The sequence below is a fragment of the Onychostoma macrolepis genome, chromosome 03, assembly GCF_012432095.1.
Source record: "Onychostoma macrolepis isolate SWU-2019 chromosome 03, ASM1243209v1, whole genome shotgun sequence".
Lineage (NCBI taxonomy): Eukaryota > Metazoa > Chordata > Actinopteri > Cypriniformes > Cyprinidae > Onychostoma > Onychostoma macrolepis.
In genome coordinates this window covers 32,723,951-32,745,420 of record NC_081157.1, presented here as the reverse complement: position 1 = coordinate 32,745,420, position 21,470 = coordinate 32,723,951, and the positions used below count along the sequence as shown (strand labels likewise).

The 21,470-nt window shown below is 36.7% G+C and overlaps 2 protein-coding genes across 5 annotated transcripts; one reads left to right on the top strand and one right to left on the bottom strand.

Moving 5' to 3' along the window:
• The first annotated feature begins 1,933 nt into the window (after nucleotides 1-1,933).
• dus1l (dihydrouridine synthase 1-like (S. cerevisiae)) lies at nucleotides 1,934-9,095 on the top strand. 2 transcript variants are annotated; one of them, XM_058770285.1, is made up of 14 exons: nucleotides 1,934-2,068; nucleotides 2,708-2,949; nucleotides 3,038-3,146; nucleotides 4,462-4,512; nucleotides 4,593-4,705; nucleotides 4,965-5,047; nucleotides 5,131-5,234; nucleotides 5,342-5,489; nucleotides 6,067-6,163; nucleotides 6,267-6,352; nucleotides 7,150-7,316; nucleotides 7,863-7,900; nucleotides 8,022-8,097; nucleotides 8,393-9,095. In XM_058770285.1, the coding sequence occupies exons 1-14, from the start codon at nucleotides 1,993-1,995 to the stop codon at nucleotides 8,512-8,514; spliced, it is 1,512 nt and encodes a 503-aa protein (XP_058626268.1). In that variant the 5' UTR covers nucleotides 1,934-1,992; the 3' UTR covers nucleotides 8,515-9,095. The 2 variants fall into 2 exon arrangements, with proteins under 2 accessions (XP_058626268.1, XP_058626269.1); XM_058770286.1 differs by having other exon boundaries at nucleotides 1,980-2,068; nucleotides 2,651-2,949.
• A 336-nt stretch (nucleotides 9,096-9,431) lies between these two features.
• Nucleotides 9,432-21,004, bottom strand: gps1 (G protein pathway suppressor 1). 3 transcript variants are annotated; one of them, XM_058770282.1, is made up of 15 exons: nucleotides 20,860-20,966; nucleotides 19,514-19,717; nucleotides 19,214-19,306; nucleotides 17,685-17,866; nucleotides 17,415-17,579; nucleotides 17,169-17,304; nucleotides 16,851-16,928; nucleotides 16,696-16,756; nucleotides 13,289-13,374; nucleotides 13,072-13,166; nucleotides 12,849-12,954; nucleotides 12,642-12,722; nucleotides 12,095-12,232; nucleotides 11,664-11,798; nucleotides 9,432-10,324 (listed from the first exon to the last, which is right to left on the bottom strand). In XM_058770282.1, the coding sequence occupies exons 1-15, from the start codon at nucleotides 20,890-20,892 to the stop codon at nucleotides 10,250-10,252; spliced, it is 1,668 nt and encodes a 555-aa protein (XP_058626265.1). In that variant the 5' UTR covers nucleotides 20,893-20,966; the 3' UTR covers nucleotides 9,432-10,249. The 3 variants fall into 3 exon arrangements, with proteins under 3 accessions (XP_058626265.1, XP_058626266.1, XP_058626267.1); XM_058770283.1 differs by lacking the exon at nucleotides 19,514-19,717 and having other exon boundaries at nucleotides 20,860-21,004; XM_058770284.1 differs by lacking the exons at nucleotides 19,514-19,717; nucleotides 20,860-20,966 and adding an exon at nucleotides 19,406-19,424.
• Between the last annotated feature and the right edge of the window lie 466 nt (nucleotides 21,005-21,470).

The window sequence follows — 21,470 nt, the reverse complement described above, 5'->3', positions numbered from 1 at the left end:
AACAACTTTTCTAAGTATTTTGAGCCACTTTTCTGAAACATGATAATTTTTGTCTGATAACGCCCACAGAAGCTGATGTTGTATTTAGTGGAGCATGATTGGTCAGAGCAGAGCCAATGCTTGAGGCTGTATAGCTGAGAGTCACATGACTGAATTACTCAGCTTTCCACTGCATGTGCTCAGTCACGTTGAGAGCAATGCGCCAGGAAAGTCTGTGAACGCCCACTCTAACAGCCATACCAGATTTCCAGAGCTCTAGCTCCAACACACTGTATTACTGCAGTGATAAACAACACAAGATCTAAACAGAGGAAAACAAATACATTCACAACAAAGAGTTGACAAAATGGGAATGTTCTTCTGTAGATTCTAGCTTAACTGGTACTTTCTGTAAAGTGTGTTCGCCAGTGCTCTGTCAACACAAATGTCCTGAAACACGAGGAAACAATTGCATGCCTGTTGATTCTATTATTAATAAAGAGAAGTGTCAAGATAACATAGGCATTCTACATTAATGAACTTCCTTGAAAACAACACGTCTCAAAGTGCTTCTTAATACAATGATGTATTCAAGTCAATATGATGTATTTAACAATACATATTGTTTTATTACAATAAAACTGCTCTGAAGACTGTATATTAGAAAAATAAAGAAGTATATTCGAAAAATACAAATCTATTTGGTAAAAATATTTTTTTCATGATTAATTCTGAATATTTTGTCATTTAATAATATTTAATGTATTTTATAATAACTTTTGCCTTATTCTTCTATTAGTTAATGAACGTGCACATCTGAGACATGCAATTTTAGTTCATGTTTTTCACAAATAAACCTCATGTGATTGAAGCAGTCAATAGACCCAACATCAGCCATACTACAAGTGTTCAGGACAGTAAGTAGTGTTACTGCTTATTACTTACAGCGTGTTTGCAGCCATACATTATTCTAGGAGAAAACTACTTCCAGGGGGCCTTTTACCCTAGGGGCCCCATTGTACACTATCATAGTAATCAGCATGTTTAAGGGGCCAGACTGTAGAAAATTTACTATTTTTGTTTTGTATAATGAATAGTAAAAATAGCACATACGTGTGTGTGTGTGTGTGTGTGTGTGTTGTACAGTTATACCCTACATGGGGACAAAATGTCCCCACATAGATGCCAATATTCAAAATTCTTGTTCTTGGGGGGACATTTTTGGTCCTCATGGGGAAACAAGCTTATAAATTATACAGAATTAAGTTTTTTAAAAATCTTAAAATGCCAGCAGCTTTTGTGAGGGGTAGGTTTAGGGGTAGGGTAAGGGATAGAAAATACTCTGTACAGTATAAAAACCAATATGTCTATGAATTATCCCCATAAAACATGGTAATGTGTGCGTGTGTGTGTGTGTGTGTGTGTTTGGTTTTACTTGTTTGTTTACCAGAACAATGTGGTACTTAATCTTTATTGAAACGTTGTCTTATTTATTTATTTATTCATTCATTCATTTATGAAGTCATCTAAACATCCTGTATCTTTTTAATAACTAATCGTGAATTCATGGCAAAGATCTAAAAAGTACACTAAACACAGGGCTAAAAATAGAAAGAAAGAAAACGTGACTGAACGCAACACAGCGTATCCCTACAGAATGATTCGGTCAACACTGACATCTAGTGATCAATTATAGTGCGGACGTAAATCTATGATTTCAATCTATGATTTTCAAAAAAAAATGGAAAGAAAACAGATTTTTAGGATTCTATACTCCAGATTGTCTTACTGAATTGCTTTACACTGACCTTGCGCAAAAATGGATGTTGCGTATTTGCGAACTCGATCACATACAAAGAATATATCTATACATTCTAAAGATGAACATGACTGATTTTTACATTTGAACAAAAACATAATTTACAACCCACTCAGTAGTTATTCCGAACGGTGTGATATATTGTATTTTGTCATAATCCCGGAATAATCAATAGGTTTATCGTTTCCTCACGGATGTATTTCACCGCGACACTCACAACACTTCATGTGCCGCACAGAGCTGCTGTCTGTGGCTGGATCGTAAACTACTGTAAGTATTTTGCTCTCAATACAGTCCGTTTTAAAAGAATGACAGCTAATGGCATCTTCTAGTTAAGCTCTGTTAATGTGTTTGTCCTTCACGCTTTATTTCTTCAGATATGTAACACAAATCGTTCCGTGGTCTCAGACTCTTTAGTTTCTGTTGCTGAAACACCTTTCCAAAATGTTTAGTGATGAACTAAATTAGATGATCCAAATTAGTGCTAATAACACTAACGTGTTAATGTTAATTTTAGGGGGTACAGTCAAGGTAGGTGCTGTGCTAATTTAGAGTAGGGTCCATGTTTGTGAATTTATGATTTTGCGTAGTGATTTAATCAGAGCTGGGTAGATTACTTACAAATTGTAACTCGTTACCGATTCAAAAGACTTTGAGTGTATATAAGCGGTAGGCTTTTTTAGAAAGGGAATTTTAAAAGATGAAATAGAGGAATTAGGGAGACTCAATAATTATGAATAAATTTTGCTATTGTGTAAATAATATGTAATCATGTAATCTATAAAAAAAACATAGTATTTTGAAATGTAATTTAATCTAATTACAAGTACTTAATTTTTTTAATCTGATTAGGTCATTCAGATTACATGTAATCAGTTCCTACCCAGCTCTGGATTTCATCTTGTGCAGGCAGCATGGCGAAACCCCGTGGGTTCGAGTTTTGGAGGAGCACTCTGAAGGGTGCGCGCTATGTGGTGGCACCCATGGTGGAGCAGAGCGAGCTGGCCTGGAGGCTGCTGAGCCGCAGACACGGTGCAGAGCTCTGCTACACTCCCATGCTGCACGCACAGGTGTTCGTCAGGGATGCCAACTACCGGCGAGAGAACCTGTACAACGAGGTCCACCAGGAGGACCGACCCCTCATCACACAGGTGGGCTCCGTCTTGTTTGGCATCATGAGGTGACAGAGAGGACTGTGTTCATACAGAGTGTAAATTATTCACTGGTGTCCCCTTACAGTTCTGTGCCAATGATCCAGAGGTGTTTATCCAGGCTGCTCTACTTGCCCAGGATTACTGTGATGCCATCGATCTGAATTTGGGTTGCCCTCAGATGATTGCAAAAAGAGGTACCCAAAACTCAGCTGACGCTTCATTTCTGTTGTATGTGAGAGATAGACCACCATTTATAAGAAGAAAATGTATAAGGTTTATTTTTTCTATATTCTATCTACTTGTTTTCTTTAAAAATCTACTTGTTTCTTGTTTTCTTTTTTCTGCATTAGGCTAACCGAGACTTGTTATAGCACTTGCATGTTGTTGCTCTTTTGTTGGTTTTGATTGCTTCCATTGTCCTCATTAAGTCACTTTGGATAAAAGCGTCTGCTAAATGACTAAATGTAAATGTATAAGATATTTTTTTTCCAGCAAGAATGCAGTAAAATGTTGCAAAAGATTTCTGCTTTATTTCCGTTTATTGAAGAATCCTGAATAAAAAGCATTAAACGTTCCAGCAAACATATTACCAGCACAACTGATTTCAACATTGATAATGATAATACATTTTCTTTCAAAAAACATCAAATAAGCATATTAAAATGATTTGTGAAGGATCATGTGACATTGAAGACTGGAGTAATTATGCTGAAAATTCAGCTTTGCCATCAGAGGAATAAATTATGTTTAAAATATATTAAAATATATTACAATAATTTTAAATTGTTATAATATTTAACAGTATCCCAGGTGGAAAAAAAGTACACTTCCATAATGTATTTGAAATGCTCTACTTTCACACACTAATTTTGTCCTTAATTTACTAAAAATGATTCTTTAGTACTTCTTAAGATAAACTTAAGATCATATACAGCATGTGTACTCGGATGTGCTATTTTGGGACACCATGAATATAAACTAAAATGCACTTTTAACATACTATATCTGTATTTAAAAAATGTATTTAGTTACCACTTGTAGTACACTTGAACCAATCTTTCATACACTAGTACACTCAAGTGTACTACAGAGATAGTATGTTAAAAGTGCATTTTAGTTCATATTCATGGTGTCCCAAAATAGTACAGTTAAGTGCACTTGGATGATCTTAAGAGGTACTGTAGAATCATTTTTAGTATATTAGGTACAAAATTAGTGTGTGAAAATAGAGTATACACTTTAAGTATGTCATGTAAATGTAATTTTTTCACCTGGGATTACTGTTTTAACTGTATTTTTGATCTAATAAGTACACCCTTAGTGAGCATAAGAGACTTCTTTTAAAAACATTTTTAAAAAATCATACTGACTCCAAAACTTTAAGCAGTAGTGTCTTAACATGAAGTTTGGTTCTAAAAATATTTGCTTCATGTATTCGCTGAAATCTCGAATTTTAGCAAAATGCATCCCTGTTTCCCCATTATGGCTCATTTATAAATTCTCTCCTAGGCCATTATGGTGTGTTTCTTCAAGATGAGTGGGACCTTCTTGAGAAAATGAGTAAGTTGTCTTATTCTAATAGCTCAGTGCAGATGTGAAGCGTGTGGAGAATGGTCTTATTCAGGTGCTGTCGTTTACAGTTAAACTGGCCGATGAAAAACTCTCCGTGCCCATTACTTGCAAAATCCGGGTCTTCCCAGAGATTGAGAAAACTGTGAAGTATGCCAAAATGCTGGAAAAGGCTGGATGCCAGGTAAAGTGTTCCCCTTGCTTATCATATAGCAGATACACTTTTATCTAAAGTGCACGTGGAGCAACCTAGGATTAAGCACCTATCTCAGGAGCCCTTGTGAGGGAGTGAGGCTCATGTCTCTCCAACCTGGAATTGATCTGTAAATGTTTGTTATACCAGTTGTAAATCCACTACATTACCTCAAATCTCAATCTTATGTGATTCATATATTCGTAAACCAGCTGCTGATGGTTTAGTATCTTTTTTTTTTTTTTTCCAGCTCCTCACAGTTCATGGTAGAACTAAAGATCAAAAGGGGGCTTTGACTGGCATTGCAAGTTGGAAGCACATCAAAGCTGTACGGTAAGAGATGCAACACTTGCTACTGGTGCTGACTGTTCTTAGTGTTTTGTCCTGATGGTGTACCTTTTCCTGTGTTTGTGTAGGGAGGCTGTAAACATTCCTGTTTTCGCCAATGGAAACATCCAGCACCTGAGTGATGTTCAGTGCTGCATGGAGGAGACTGGAGTACAAGGTGTCATGAGTGCAGGTAACGCATACAAAGACAAGATTCATGAACGTGCTTGTACAGAAATGCTCACGATTTGATATTTCTTAATGCAGTAATAGAAAAATATGAACTCGTTACATTTACAGAAGGGAATCTCCACAATCCTGCTCTGTTTGAAGGCCGTAGTCCACCTGTGTGGGAGATGGCTGAGGAGTACCTGGAGGCTGTGGGGAAACACCCACCCTGCAGTCTGTCTTACGTCCGTGCTCACATCTTCAAACTGTGGCACCACACGTGAGTTCCTTCACATTTGATACTTGACACTGATATTTCGCTTGAGATTGTAGTCACTTAATTAATTGAGAGAGTTCTTTAAGTGCTATCATTCAAAAGTTTGGGGTTAGTAAGATTTTAAGAAATTAGTACGTTTATTCAGCAAGGGCACATGCAGTGACAGTAAACATAGTTAAGTTACATTATGCAGTTTTTCTGAACTTTATATGAATCAAGAAATCCTGAAAAAATGTATCACAGTTTTCACAGAAATATTAAGCAGTACAACTGTTTTCAACGTTGATAATAAGAAATGTTTCTTTCTGTCAGATGTGACACTGAAGACTGAAGTAATAGCAATTGAAAATTCAGCTTTGACATCAGTGGAATAATTTACTCTGTAAAATGTAGTACAGTGGAAAATATTTATTTTTTACAGTATTACTGTTTTTAATGCAGCCTTGTTGAGCATAAAGACTTTTTTCAAAAACATTTAAAAATCTTGCTGACCCCAAACAGGAAGGTGATGACTGGTGAATTGTATTATTATTATAATAATAATAATAATAATATTAAGTGTCTCTCTCTATTACAACAGCTTACAGATACATCAAGACCTGAGGGAGGAGCTGGCCAAAGCGAAAAACGTAGCTGGGATTGCAGAGGTCAACAGACAGCTGAAACAACGTTGCCAGGTAAAGGAACTTTGTTGATTACAAATTCATCATAGTCCAACTTTATTCAGATAGAAATATTTACAGAGTTTGAGAGAGTTTAATTTTAATTTTACTGTTACAGGAGGAGATGGCTAAAGATGAATCAGAATGGACTCGGACTGGACTTCCCTTCCCTCACTGGATCTGTCAACCCTACGTCAGACCACCGTGAGGACATGTTTTCTGATTGGGTCTTGTGTGAACATGAAGAAACTATCACAAATATAGCATTTCTGTGGTCTCAACAAAACAGTATAATATCAGTCATAATCTTTGACACTTAATGTTTAATATTTAATGTACAACTTTATTGTCCACCTGAGTGGAAAATTGTCTTTGGCTCACCAACACAACAAAATTAATAACAACATACAAATAAAATAAAATCACAATAACTAGTCACGTTACACACACAACACAAAGAAAAAATGGATACAATTCAAGCCTTACACACTGCTTAATTAAAAAGTTGCTGAATTAATGATTCTAATTGCATTGGGGATAAAGGACCTCTTATACACATTTTTATTTGCTAGGGGAACTCTATAATGTCTACCTGACTTCAAGAGCTCAAACTGGCTGAAAAGAGGATGAGAGCCATCTGCAAGAATAACTCTCGCCGCCACCTTTGTCCTTTCTAAGTAAAGTTGTGTTAATTGATTCTGAGGCCTGCCAATTATAAGGATACAATTCTGGAAAGTTTGTTCTTGAGTCTGCAATTTAGATGCTCATACCAGACAGAAAGATGAAACGTTAAAACACTTTCAACAATGGATATATACACAAGTTCGAGAATGTGCTTACTAACACCAGGACCACTAAGCTGTCTGAGAAGAAAGAGTCGCTGAGAGCATCTTTTAAAAATATTACTGAATGGGCCAAAGAAATAATTTCTGTCCATGATAGACATAAACTAGTTTGAATATAACATTGGAACCTGATTGTGAAGCTGGTATATTTTGCAGGCCCAAGGATCCAAACGCTGAAAATGGGCAGAAAGCATCAGAAACCAAAGCTGTGAGTGTAAAGAGGGCGCTGGAGGACAGCGATGGACCCAATGACTCACTCTCCAAGAACAAGCAGAAGAAGAAAGCCCGCAACCCCCACAAGAACTTCTGTCCAGAGCTGAAACGTAAGGATAAATCTTTTCCCAATATTTGCCAAAGCCCACTGACCTAATGGGGCGATGGCACAGTGCACATTATTGTAACCTTTGAATAATAAAATAGAAAAAAATACAATGACAAAAAATGATATGGAAAAAAATGTTTATTATTTTATTAGACATGAACTACCATTCAGAAGTTTGGGGTCAGTAAGGTTTATTTTATTCAGTGTCACATGATCCTTCAAAAACCATGCTAATATGCTGATCAAGAAACATTTATTATCCCTGTTGGAAACAGTTGTGCTGCTTAATATTATTTTTTGTGGAAACCGTGAGACATTTTTTTTCTGGGTACTAAAATTTAAATGGAAATCATTTGTAACACTATAAACGGTCTTTACTGTCACTTTTGATCAATTTAATGTGTCCTTTCTGAATAAAAATATTATTTTCTATGAAAAATAATACAGACCCCAAACTTCTAAATGGTTGTATATTATCCTTAATATATTGGCTAACATATATTGATTGAGGTAAATAACATTGCCTTTGCATCCTTGTGTTCTGCAGCAAAATACATCAAGTGTGAGCAATGTGGAAACCCTAAAGTAAGATTTTTGATGATCTTTTCTTTCATCTGATGATTTTAATGGTATAATGTACTCGTTAAAAATCTTAAATTCACAGATGGACACAAGGTAAATTAATTTGATTCTACACCCTCTACAGGGGAATAAATGCGTGTTCAACTTGTGCCGTGGCTGCTGCAAGAGGAAGGCTTTCAAGGAAGTGGCTGATTGTCCTGGTTAGTATATCAAGCAGCTGTTTCACTGTGGATGAACCGCACAGTGACTTGATCAGTAAAACTCACAATAGCTTCACAAGTGAGCAAGTTAGTTCGGAGATGTTTAGTGATTTAATACTGTAAGGAATGGGCCATTGGGCATTTTATCATTGTGTAAATATTGAGCATCAACTTCTAAGAATGTTTAAATTAAAACACTATTGTTATGATATAATCTTACCAGCATGTAACTTGTAATGTCCTACCACTTCTATAAGACTTAACTGTTTGCTCTCTGTTCATTGTTGGGTTACAGGCCATGGATTGAAATTCAAAACCAAGGCTTTAAAACAGTCTAAGTCCGATACGGGTGGTGGGCTGACGAATGGGAATCCCAACAGTCAGACAGTTTCTACTGCAGCCCATGATCCATTGTAAAGCAGACTTGTGTACTGGATATGGATATGGAAAACAGGTTTACCACTTAACATTGCTGCACTGAATTAGAAGTACAAGACTGCATTTGTGGCCAAACCTGGTTTTTCACTGTTGATATGAGATTTGGATGCATATGACACCAAATGAACTAAACATGCAAAGAAACAGACATGGCAAGATCAGTGCTACTGTTACTAACACTAGATCATTTAAAGAGTCATTCTTTTCTGTAACAAAGTACCACTTTCTGGACTGCTGTCGGGTGAATAGTTCCATAGTCTTAATATTTTAAGATTGCTTATTAGAGTAGTATATTTTGATAATTACTGGGAACGTGGTATATGAAGCAGCCGCTCTGAATGCACAATCCTGTACTGCTCCCTGTTCACCTAAGATAGAGGAGCTGGACTTTTATCTTGGGATGTTCTGTGGAAATACACCAATACACTGATGGACATCTTCACTCAAACATTATTTGAACTGTATTTTTACTGTATTTATTGTCTTCTGAAATGAAAGATGGGGCGTATTTGTATGTTGTTGTTTTTTTTAACATGTATATAAATTCACTTTTAATCCGAGACCTCTACTTATTTTCCTGTGTGGATATGATCATGTAAGATCTTTGTGACTATTTCACACATGCATTCTGACATTTATTTTAGAGATGAGGACAGTTAAACTACAAAGATTCTTGACCCAGTAAACTGTGTTTTTTTTAAAGATGTTGTCAGATTCAGATGCCTTACCCAATATTTGCTATTATTGTTCTGCATTTTATCTTCATTCTTTTAGGGTTTCAAAAAAAAAACGTATGCAGTTCTAATTCAACTTTGGTTCAACATAACATTTTATTTATTATAGACCAACATGATGTTTATTTTTCCACAGAGTACTTTAAAGCATCAGGACTCAACTCAGTGCCTTATTCTAAAGATGTGGGACAGTTACTCAAACACCCTTGAATGAATCCCCAAATGTAAATTTGTGTACAAATCTGTGGCTATATACTGGATGTCTTTTTTTCCCCTCATCACTTCCTTGGGCCTAGTATTGTTAAAACATTTTGGAAATTTTGCTCAAATAAATTAAGTGTTAAAAGTTGCCTTTCTCCTTTTCTAATAATATGACCAAAAAAAAAGGAATAGTTTGTAAACGTTTCTAGGTTATCGTTTATTCAAGGCCATAAAAGCAAATAAAATCTACCTTTGTTGAAGGTCACCGACCAGCTGATGATTCACTGGAATAACAATCTTACTTACAGCAGAACACAATACAACAGAGAAATAACTAAATGTCATTAAACAGATGATGCTGCAATTGTTGAAAGTGTTCAAATCAGTCTAACTGCAGAAACAGAGAAAGAACCTTTCCGGGTTGAAGCATCTTTTTGAATGTATGTTTATTTTAAAAGCATGTTTTGTGATGAGGTTTCTCAATGTGTAATCAAGGTTTGTCACAAGATACAGAGGAAAGTGCATCCTTTACAAAGAACAACAGGCCAGTACAGCTTAAGTGCCGCATTTCTCTTTTTATCTTTTTTTTCCTTTTCATTTGAGCAACAGGGTGTGCTTGTCTTTAATGCAGACAACAGATACCTTCTTCCCAACTTAAATAAAGTCTTTAGATTGTGATTTTTCTCTCTTCAGCAGGGAAATAATTGATTTCTAAACGGGGGCCTAAGATGCGGCAGTGGCCCCGTGTACTTTCCTAGGAGAGGCATCTGGTCGCGTCTTCACATGTTGGTGCTCATTCGTGTTTGGCTGTTGGCAGGTGTGAGCTCCCCTTGACTGCCTTCTCTTGGAGGGGACTGCGAAAGGAATGAGAGAGATCAGTGAGAAGCATCACGTAGAGCGGGAAAAACAGACTGAGGGGGAAACGCATGCTGGAGTTGGTGAAGAATGACAGATGAAGACTAGGGGTATTCTTAAAGCGCTTTCTCAGGGAAGAGAAGCTCACAAGATCTCAGAGCTCTTACAGTTTTTCCACGCATACTAAAGCAACTTGAATCTAGTTGATTGCCTAAATGCAATTAATACAAAATTCCAGGTTCAATACAAATTAAGCTCAATCGACAGCATTTGTGGCATAATGTTTATTAAGAAAATTACTGCAAAATTTGAGGTTCTGGAGAGGCACTTACAATGGAAGCAAATGGGGCCAAACCATAGCTTATTTTTTTAAAGCACTGGCATTAATTCTTCAATAAAATTTAGTTTATTATTTCAGCTATAAAGTTGTTCTATTGATTTATACAGTCATTTTAGAGTTTAAGCTATGTTGTCTTTGCAACAACTGTAAATTTGTATATACACCACCATTCAAAAGTTTAGGGTAAGTGTTTTAATGTTTTAAAATAAGTCTCATGCTCATCAAGGCTGCATTTATTTGATCAAAAATACAGTACAAATAGTAATATTGTCAAATAATATTACAACTTAACTGTTTCAAATTTTAACATTTATTTATTTATATTTTAATGCCATATCAGCAACAATGGCTATATCATTTACATTTTATTTAACAATTTATTCCTCTGATTTCAAAGCTACATTTTCATCATCGTTACTCACATGATCCCACTGAAATCATTCTAATGTGCTGATTTGATGCTCAAGAAACGTTTCTTAGAATTATCAATGTTAAACAGTTTTATATTGAAGTGGAAACACTGATCCATTTTTTCAGGATTCTCTGGTGGATAGAAAGTTCAAAAGAACAGCATATTCTGAAGTACTTTAACACTTTTGGATTGGCCTCGTTCATTTCTATTGCAAGTGCCTCACTGTGACCCAGATTTCATTGCTTTTTCTTAAGAAAATGAGAGACAAGTGCTGTCAATTGAGATTAGCCAAAAATGAACCCAGAATATTCATTTAACATTAATAAAACTCACATGCAGTTTGCTTATAAGTGCAGTAATACAGTGGAGGCAACTTTATATAAAACAGCTTCATCTCACAGCATCACAATGTTAATGAAGCATCCTCAGATGTGTTACTGCTTTAATAAATGCAGCGCTCTGATACTGACTCAGAAATACAGAGGAGCTCTGAGACACTCATGCTGAGGGGAAGGAGATGGTCATGGTGATGGTGAGGTGAAGAGCAGAGCAGAGCGAGGACACGTTACCCTGGGGACCCTGTTACCTTGACGTGTATCTGATTACGAAGCACAGCTGCCCGCAGGATCATGGCTTTCGCTCGTCTCTGGAACTCTTTGCCCATCTGTAGAGACTTCTCAAAGGTTGTGCTTCTCTGATCCACATCCCTGGCATACAGGATCTACAAACACAGTTTTCAATTCACAGATGAAACAAGTTTCAATGCAAAATCTTCACCAAAGCCTGTTTCTAGAACAGCCCCTTGTTTTAGGCAAAAAGGCAATATGGCATGTTTTATTGAAGATAAGGTGCTTAATGACAAAGCAAGAGAAAAGTGGATTATAACTATAATTCAGTCAATGCTGAAAGGTATTGATACAAAAATCAGCCAAAGTATTTTAGCTTAGCAACAAGAAAAGGGAACATTGTTCCAGAAAAAGAAGTGTCAGGGTGACAAATGAGAGAGTGCAGCCCTGCCTTGCTGTGGGAGTCGATACGAGCATTGATCAGGCCCTCCAGGATCAGCTGGGTCAGTTCATCCTCCAGAGCTGCCACTGTGGTATTAAAGGCCACGGCCATTTTGTTCATGTCTGCTGACACATAGGGGCTAAAGTACTGCCCATGGGAAATACAAGACAAAGTTAATCAATTGGTCATGTAAGTGCAACTACGTTAATACTTTAGGAGTCAATATTATCTTTTAACTTGAACTCACATGCAGCATTCCATATCAATATAATTATGTCAAGCAGGGCTCAAAAACAGGGATGACCTGATGTTCACTGATCATGTGCATGTGTCAATATGGCTTGCAAAAGTTTGGAGCACATATTGAACACTGCTGTTGTGAATTCTACTGATTTAAAGGGATAGTTCACCCAAACATGAAGATTCTGTCATCATTTACTCATCCAATTATCACTTTTGGAAGAACTATTCCTTTAAAGGAATCAGATTTAGAAGAAGTCAAAGTTCGGCAACTAAATAAAATTCATAGACCAAAACCACATATCCCTTTACATACCTGTATGAGGGCTCTGTTCCTGATTTGTGTGTACAGTGTTCTTACATGAGGGGCCAGATACATGTCAAGGAGGAGATTATCCTATAATACACAAAATAAAACACTTATGAATCATAACACCTCTACAAAAATGACAACAGAAAGAATCGGCGTCTGAAACTTTGCTAAATCAAAACCTAGCAACTCAACACACATCAATAAACTCACCTTCATTTCATCCAGCATTTTCAGACAAGATGCATACTTTGACTCGTAAAACTTGAAGATAATATCACGGACTTGTGGTTCCAACTCTAAAAATAATTTAAAGGAGCTAAAAAAACAAAGGGCGAGTACAATTAAATCAATGAGGTTTTATCCACATGTAACCAGTAACAATCTACCTCTTGTATTAATTAGAACACCTAGTTTGAAGGTGCAAAAAGTTCACCTGCTTGAGATGACATTTCGCTGCAGTTCCTGTCTGTCAAATGTAGCCAGGGCACACATCCCCCCGTACACTGCTACATTACTGGGGGAAAGTAGCTAGAGAGCAAACAGAGCATCTCATTACACACTGTAGGAAAACACTGCATCTTATTTATCTTCAACAGTATTATTAGAAATATCTGGTGTGGCATTAGAACAAAGCTGAAAAGGACACCAACCTCAGGGAAGTCGCAGTGGTCAAAGGAGGCTTGCAGGAAGCACTTGGCAGCCGGTTTATACTTTCTTGAGGCAAGTTCTGCCAATCCTATTGTCACGAGAGAGATGATAATATCAAATCACAAGAAAGGTCAAAACTATTTTTACATGACTTACTGTACAAATCTCAGGAATTGACTAAAAATGTGACTACAATAATAATACTATAATACAAATTCCTCATGAAACATACATACAGTGCTGCTTGAAAGTTTGTGAACCCCTTGCAGAATCTGTGAAAATGTGAGTAATTTTAACAAAATAAGAGCGATCATACAAAATGCATGTCATTTTTTTTATTTAGTACTGTCCTGAGTAAGATATTTTACATAAAAGATGATTACATTTAGTTAGGGCTGTGCAATTAATCGCATGCGATTTGTCATGCGCATCTCGTCAGTAAAGCCGGTTCCATGATTAGTATTAAATCTCCATCACCTGCTTTCAGATGGAGCAGCATTTCGCTACGCAATATCGCGTTCATTATCGCAGATGCATGCGATTAATTGCACAGCCCTACATTTAGTCCACAAGACAAAAAAAAATAGCTGACATTATTAAAATAATCCCATTCAAATGTTTGGGAACCCTTGGTTCTTAATACTGTGTGTGGTTACCTGGATAATCTACAACTGTTTTTTGTTGGTTGTTCATGAGTCCCTTGTTTGTTCTGAACAGTTGAACTGAGCTCTGTTCTTCAGAAAAATCCTCCATGTCCTGCAGATTCTTCAGTTTTCCAGCATCTTTTGCATATTTGAACCCTTTCCAGCAGTGACCGTATGATTTTGAGATCCATCTTTTCACACTGAGGACAATTGAGGGACTCAAACACAAGTATTAAAAAAGGTTCAAACATTCACTGATGCTCCTGAAGGAAATACGATGCATTAAGAGCGGGTGGTGAAAACTTTTTGAATTTGAAGGTCAAGGTAAATTGTACTTAATTTGTCTTCCGGGAAACATGCGAGTATCTTCTGTTGCTTCCAAAGGTCAGTACTAAATGGAAAAAAATTATATTTCTACAAAATAAGAAAAATTTGGACATCCTGTTCAAAAGTTTTCAACCCCCCTCCCCCCCCGGCTCTTAATGCATCGTATTTCCTTCAGGAGCATCAGTGAATGTTTGAACCTTTTTTTAATACTTGTGTTCGAGTCCCTCAATTGTCCTCAGTGTGAAAAGATGGATCTCAAAATCATACAGTCACTGCTGGAAAGGGTTCAAATATGCAAAAGTTGCTGGAAAACTGAAGAATCTGCAGGACATGGAGGATTTTTCTGAAGAACAGTGCTCAGTTTAACTGTTCAGAACAAACAAGGGACTCATGAACAACCATCACAAAACAAAAAACAGTTGTGGATTATCCAGGTAACCACACACAGTATTAAGAATCAAGGGTTCCCAAACTTTTGAACGGGGTTATTTTAATAATTTCAGCAATTTTTTTTGTCTTTTGGACTAAATGTAAACATCTTTTATGTAAAATATCTTACTCAAGACAGTACTAAATAAAAAATAACATGCATTTTGTATGATCACTCTTATTTTGTCAAAATTACTCACATTGTCACAGATTCTGCAAGGGGTTCACAAACTTTCAAACAGCACTATATAGATCTATACACAGTCATGGCCAAAAATATCAGCACCCTTGATAAATATGATCAAAGGCTGTGAAAATGAATCTGCATTGTTAATCCTTTTGATCTTTTATTTAAAAAAATTCACAAATATCTAACCTTTCATTGGATAATAAGAATTTAAAATGGGGGGAAATATCATTATAAAATAAATGTTTTTCTGAAATACACGTTGGACAATTACTGACACCCCTAGAAATTCTTATGAGTAAAATACCTCTGAAGTATATTCCCATTCATATTCACAATTTTGAGCAATCCAGGGGGATTATGAACACTAAATTATCCAGCCATGGCTTCCTGTTTCACAGAAATATAAATAGGAGGGAAAACAAAGCTCAAATTCCCTTAATCATCCATCACAATGAGAAAAACCAAATATAGTTCTGATGTGCAGCAAAAGATAATTGAGCTTCACAAATTAGCGAAGTGGCTTTAAGAAAAGAGCTAGAGCAGTGAAAATTCCCATTTCCAGCATCAGGGCAATAATTAAGAATTTCCAATCTACATAAAATGTTATGAATCTGCCTGGAAGAGGACGTGTGTCTATATCGTCCTAAAGGAGAGTTTGAGTGGCTAAAGACTCTCCAAGGATCACAGCTGGAGAATAGCAGAAAATAGTTCAGTCTCGGGGTCAGAAAACCTTAAAAAAAATGGTCAAACAGCACCTACATCACCACATGTTGTTTGGGAGGGTTTCAAGAAAAATTCTCCTCGCTCATCCAAAAACAAACTCCAGTATATTCAGTTATCAGACACGACTGGAACTTCAAATGGGACTGGCTTCTATGGTCAGATGAAACTAAAAATGAGCTTTTTAGCAGCAAACACTCAAGATGGGTTTGGTGAACACAGGGATAAAAAGTACCCCATGTGTACGATGAAATATACTGCTGTATTTTTGATGTTGTGGGCCTATATTTCTGCTGGAGGTCCTGGACATCTTGTTTAGACACACGGCATCACTGATTCTATCAAATACCAACAGATAAAAAAATCAATAAGTGACTGACTCTGTTAGAAATCTTATAATGGGGCATGTTTGGATCTTCCAACCGTACAATAATCTAAACACAAACCTCAAAAACAACACAAAAACGGGTCACTGAGCACAAAACCAAGCTTCTGCTGGCCATTCCAGTCCTCTGACCTGAACCCTGTAGAAAATGAGTGGAGTGAACTGAAGAGAAGAAGCACCAACATGGAGCTGGGAATCTAAAGGGTCTGGAGTGATTCTGGATGAAGGAATGGTCTCTGATCTCTTGTCAGGTGTTCTCTAACCTCATCAGGCATTATAGGAGAACATTTAGAGCTGTTAAACTGGCAAATGGAGGTTTCAAAAAGTATTGAATAAAAGGGAGCCGTTAATTGTGGCCAATGTGTATTTGAGAAAAACATTTATTTCATAATGATATTTTAAATCAATTTTAAATTCTTATTATCCAATGAAAGGTTAGGTTTTTGTGAATTTTTTAAATAAAAGATTAACAATACAGATTAATTTTCACAGCCTTCTTTGATCACATTTACCAAGGGTGCCAATATTTTTGTCCATGACTGTATATATATATATATACACACATACACACACACACATGCATATATACATGTATAAATTTTTCATACATTTTGAGTATGTATACACATTGTAAAAACACACTAAAATAATGATTCAGCATGTGTCTACATTTCAAAGACAAATACATACTTGAAATACAAATAAAGTACTTGCCTGCAGCACATTTCAGTTTGGTTAGAACAGCTTGGTTTTGACTATCTCTCTCTCCCCGTTGCTAGATTGCAGAGATACACAAAAATCATAATTGTAGATTCATTCTCTTTTGAAATATCTCAGCTTAGTAAACTAGAATGAAAGGTTGCTCCTACCTCTGCTATCTCTGGAGTGGATTCAGCCTTGCTGACATAACTAAGTACATGGGACCAGTTTTGGAGGTAAACGCTAACCTATAAAATATTAAGGTTGTTTGGATGAGTTGTTAGAGACTGCTTGAATTTTTAAGCTATCCGCACCAAAAAGATTCATAACCGTAAAACAGAAAATTCTGCTATATGCAGGCTGTATTTTGAGATTTTATGCATGAAATTAAGCTTTACGCAAAAATAAAAAACTGTATGCTCTTTCATGAATATTGTATCATCATCAAACACATCAGTTGATAGTCAGGGAAGACAACAAGCCCATACCTTGATTACATTAAGACACATGTTGATGACATGCTTGGCGCTAGTGCAGTAGTCTCTGGCTCGGGAGTAGCATTTCAGGGCATTGCTCAGGTCACCACAGTCAAGATAGTGATCTCCAAGGTCATCATGACCCCTCCTGAACACATGCAGATGTAAAAAAAAAAGAAATGTTAAAATTGTAAAAACAGGCACAGCATCACAGACAAAAAAAAAAAAAAAAAAGACAGACATTCAGTCTGGCCTCACCTTATGCTTTCTTTGATGGAGTTTCCCTTGTAGTTCTTAAGGTCGGTGTCCAGCTTTTCCAGTTTGAGCAGGGCTTTTTTTCTGGTGGATTCTGCCCAGGCTGTGTCGAGAGGAGGGGGTTCAACTGCCCCCTCCGGTACCGCATCTGGGACACCTTGCACATCCCTGTGTTGACAAATATTTTAAGTACAAACTTATTCAAAGTCATGCATGTAATATTTCCATGAGGAAAGCATGTTAGGTCATAGAAAAGAAATGAACTTGAATTGCCTTGTGGCTTCAGTGAGTTTGCGATGGATTTCTTCGTAGACATCAACATTAAAGGTTCTTTGGACAAAGGACAGGGCCATCTTCAGTGCTTCCACTCGTAGCTGGGGGCAGTGGTCTGCAATAAACTGCAGCCTCTCGATCCTCATCAGCCCACTGTAACTGGAGGCATACTGCTCTAGATCCTGTGCAAAAATAAAGCCAGCTCTCAGTTCATCAAAGTCCTAAAAAAGGTTGCGACTCGCGTTATATCAGCGCTATATTGATGGCCAAACAGATGCTCATTTCCTCAATTTTTATACTTAAATTAAATGAGCATTAGATAATGGCAATGTTAAAGCAGTGTTGTTATTGTTTCAACAAAAACTATGAAAATAGTTTTGTTAATTGTAATAAAGCTGAAATAAAGAATAAATTTAAGATGAAAAACATCAACAAAAAACTAAACATAGATATGTTGCCTTGGAAGCTAAATACAGGTACTATAAATTACTAAAACTTTAATAAAAATAAATTAAAGCTAAATGGAAATATTAAAAATAAAAACTAATAAAAATGACAAAAGCACATAAAATCACTAAAACTTTAACATTAAAATTAAATGTGAAAGTACAATTTAAAAAAAAAAATTAATAAATGCTATAACAATATATAAATAATATTAAAATAACAGAGGTAAATACAAATGACATTAATAATTTAATTTCAAATGCATCTTTAGCAAATCTCAAAATGAAAATCTTTTGTACTTTAAATTATAATGCTGTGATCCCTAAATCCCCATGTAGCATTTAAAACTGTATGTTTTTATTTTTAATATCAAATTATTACAATATATAATTTTAATATCAGCCATTTACTGGTTAGTGGACAGAATCTCTACCAAAAGGTACAAATTTTTCTGTGCTTCTGAAAATGATCAAAACAGTAGTTCAATTCAAAAATAAGAAATTAATGATTTATAATAGCGAACAGCTTAAAGGGTAAATTCACCCAAAAATGAAAATTAGCCTGTGTTTTACTCTTCCCTCGAGGCATCCTAGGTGTATATGACTCTCTTCTTTCAGACAAATCCAATCAGAGTTATATTAAAAATTGCCCTGACCCCTCCAAGCCTTTCAGTGGGGTAAGCTGGGGTTTTTTGTAATAAATGTCCCTCACACGGCTCCGGGGGGTGAATAAAGGCCTCCTGTAGCGAATCCATGCATTTTTTTGTAAGATAAACATCCATATTTCAAACGTAATACACACTTTTTCTCACTTCCACTGACTGTGGTACGCGGAAGTCGTGTGAGGGATGTTTTATTACGGATACGTGCACTTTATTTCATGTCTTCTGAACTGTTGACAACAAACACCCGCTTACCCCATTGAAAGGCTTGGAGGGGCCAGGACAATTTTTAATATAACTCTGATTGGATTCGTCTGAAAGAAGAAAGTCACATACACCTAGGATGCTTTGAGGGAGAGCAAATCACAGGCTAATTTTAATTTTTGGAAGCGAGTACACAATTGTATTCAATGATACATACCAACGTCGGGTTTTCCACAACATAGTTGGTGTCAGGCGCATTCTGCTGGTCGTCCTGAGGGTCAGCATCTATCTGCATGGGCTCTACAGACCCCTGTTAATACAGGAAACACCATGTTTAACACTCTGCACTGGAGGAATGTATTCAAGTGTAGGTAAACAAAATTGGACACCGAGGAACCAATATCCTTACCACCAAACAAATTTTGTGTGGAAAAAAAACATAATACCACAACACTGAGTGACAGCTCCAAGGCTTTGAGATGGCTTCACATCCTATCTGCCTTCATTGTGTGGTTACCTCCAGTGAATATGATGAGGAGCTTGAGCTGTACACACTGAATCCGGTAGTAAACTCCATGAACAGATCAGACATGCTGCTTTGACCGTTGAAGTTCAGCTCAACCCATGAGGACGAGGCTGATCTGACTGGCAAATTCATGCTTTCCCTGATCCTGCCCTGAACCTGCCCTTCAGCATCCTGCTGACCTGACTGAAAATACTCCTGCAAGAAGGCGGATGCTTATAAAATCACACTGGGGTGGCAACAGCTCCGAGACAAAAACAAGTCAAAGTTCTTGAAATGAAGACATAAATACAAACCAAACAATTTGAAGAATGTTTCTACTTTAGAAGTGAGGGTTTAAAGATATTCATTAGATGAAAAAAAATGGCAGCAACAAGTACACACTGGCTTCTTACAGGCAACATTTTGACGCAGATTCAAAACCACAAAAGACAATGGGAGGGACAAGTCTCAAACATTTTGGTTTTTCAATAACAGACTGTTTAAGATAACATTAGTCCACCAATTTTGAATAAGCGGTTACATTGTTAACCACACAGACTTTCCAACACCCAACATTTTTTAAGACTACATAACGCCGCATTAAATGACCTGGGTCTGTCATTCTTGATTTACTACATTATAATGCACACACTCATAAATGACAGTCTAATATAACTGAATCTATCTAGTGTTTCTAAAACTGAAATACTGCTCAATAAAACATAAGCAGCTCCACAGTGTTTAATCACTTTGGTCAAGAAAACTAAATCAGGCTTAACTTGAAATATTCAGTGCTCTACATTAACCTCTGCAAGCAAATAATAAAGGCTGTCTCTCAAAACCTAGTGAGCAGCCTACATAGACAGTCTTTTAGAGCCTCATGTGTAGTTGTAGAGCACTTAAACGAAGCATAAAATGTACTGTGCTTTGAAACACAGCCTGAATTTCAAGCACACTAGCTAACTGATACAAAACAGACAGCTTGCTAACGAGATAGCTTGCTAAATACACTTAGCCGGCTAAAGAAAGTTTCTACCCAAGTGTTTCACAAACAACCCCGAGAAAACCTACTGGACCGCTTTGGGCGTAAACCAAAACAGCTCTATTGGATGTATTCACTGTCGAAACTGCAGCGGTCTCGCTCCTCGGGCGGACAGAGGCGCGCTGTCGCTAAACTTGTCGCGTCCTGAGGGCCGCTCTGACTTACGAGCTCATGCTAGACGAGCTAACAGCTCTCAACGGCTGCGATAGGGGAGGAACTGACACTGTAAACAGAGATACTTCAACTCGGTGCGCGTCTTCTAGCTACCCTCGTGTTGTGGAAGATGACGGAAAAGCATTTAAAGGCGCTAATTTACCTGAAAGTTAAAGACCTGCACGGGTAGTGGCATCTCCTCCTCCTCTGCAGAAACAGAGCACACAAACACATCCGGGGCATGAGAGTGCGCGTGGTCGACGTCTTGCAGCGCGGAGACGTCACTACCTTCACGCTGCGCGAGGCGCTGTAGTCGCATGCGGGTGATATATTTTGCAGGCTCAAGGCCATAAAATAATAACAAAAACACATTATTTCACAACATGAGTGGCTGATTTTATATTGAGGCAGCGTCTGGTCTGATCAGCGTGTGTTAAAATGATGTAAATTCTGTCGACCATCTTTGTTGCTTGGGTTTCTGACTTTGTCTTAAATATACTTAATAATTATGTCTGAAAATATTTGCTAAATAGTTCTATTTATCATATGTTCTCGTATTTATTTTATTTTTGTGATGCGTTTTTGTAAAGTCATTTTTATCGATATAATACTGTAATGACCTCTTTATTAAAATGCTTAAAATATTATTTACTATTTTTAATAGTGAATTGTATTAAAACCAATTTGGAAAAATCTATTGTTCCTGTATTTTAATTTATAGATAATAACAGTGAAATTTCAGTAATATCTTTTTTTTTTTTTTTTTACCACTTA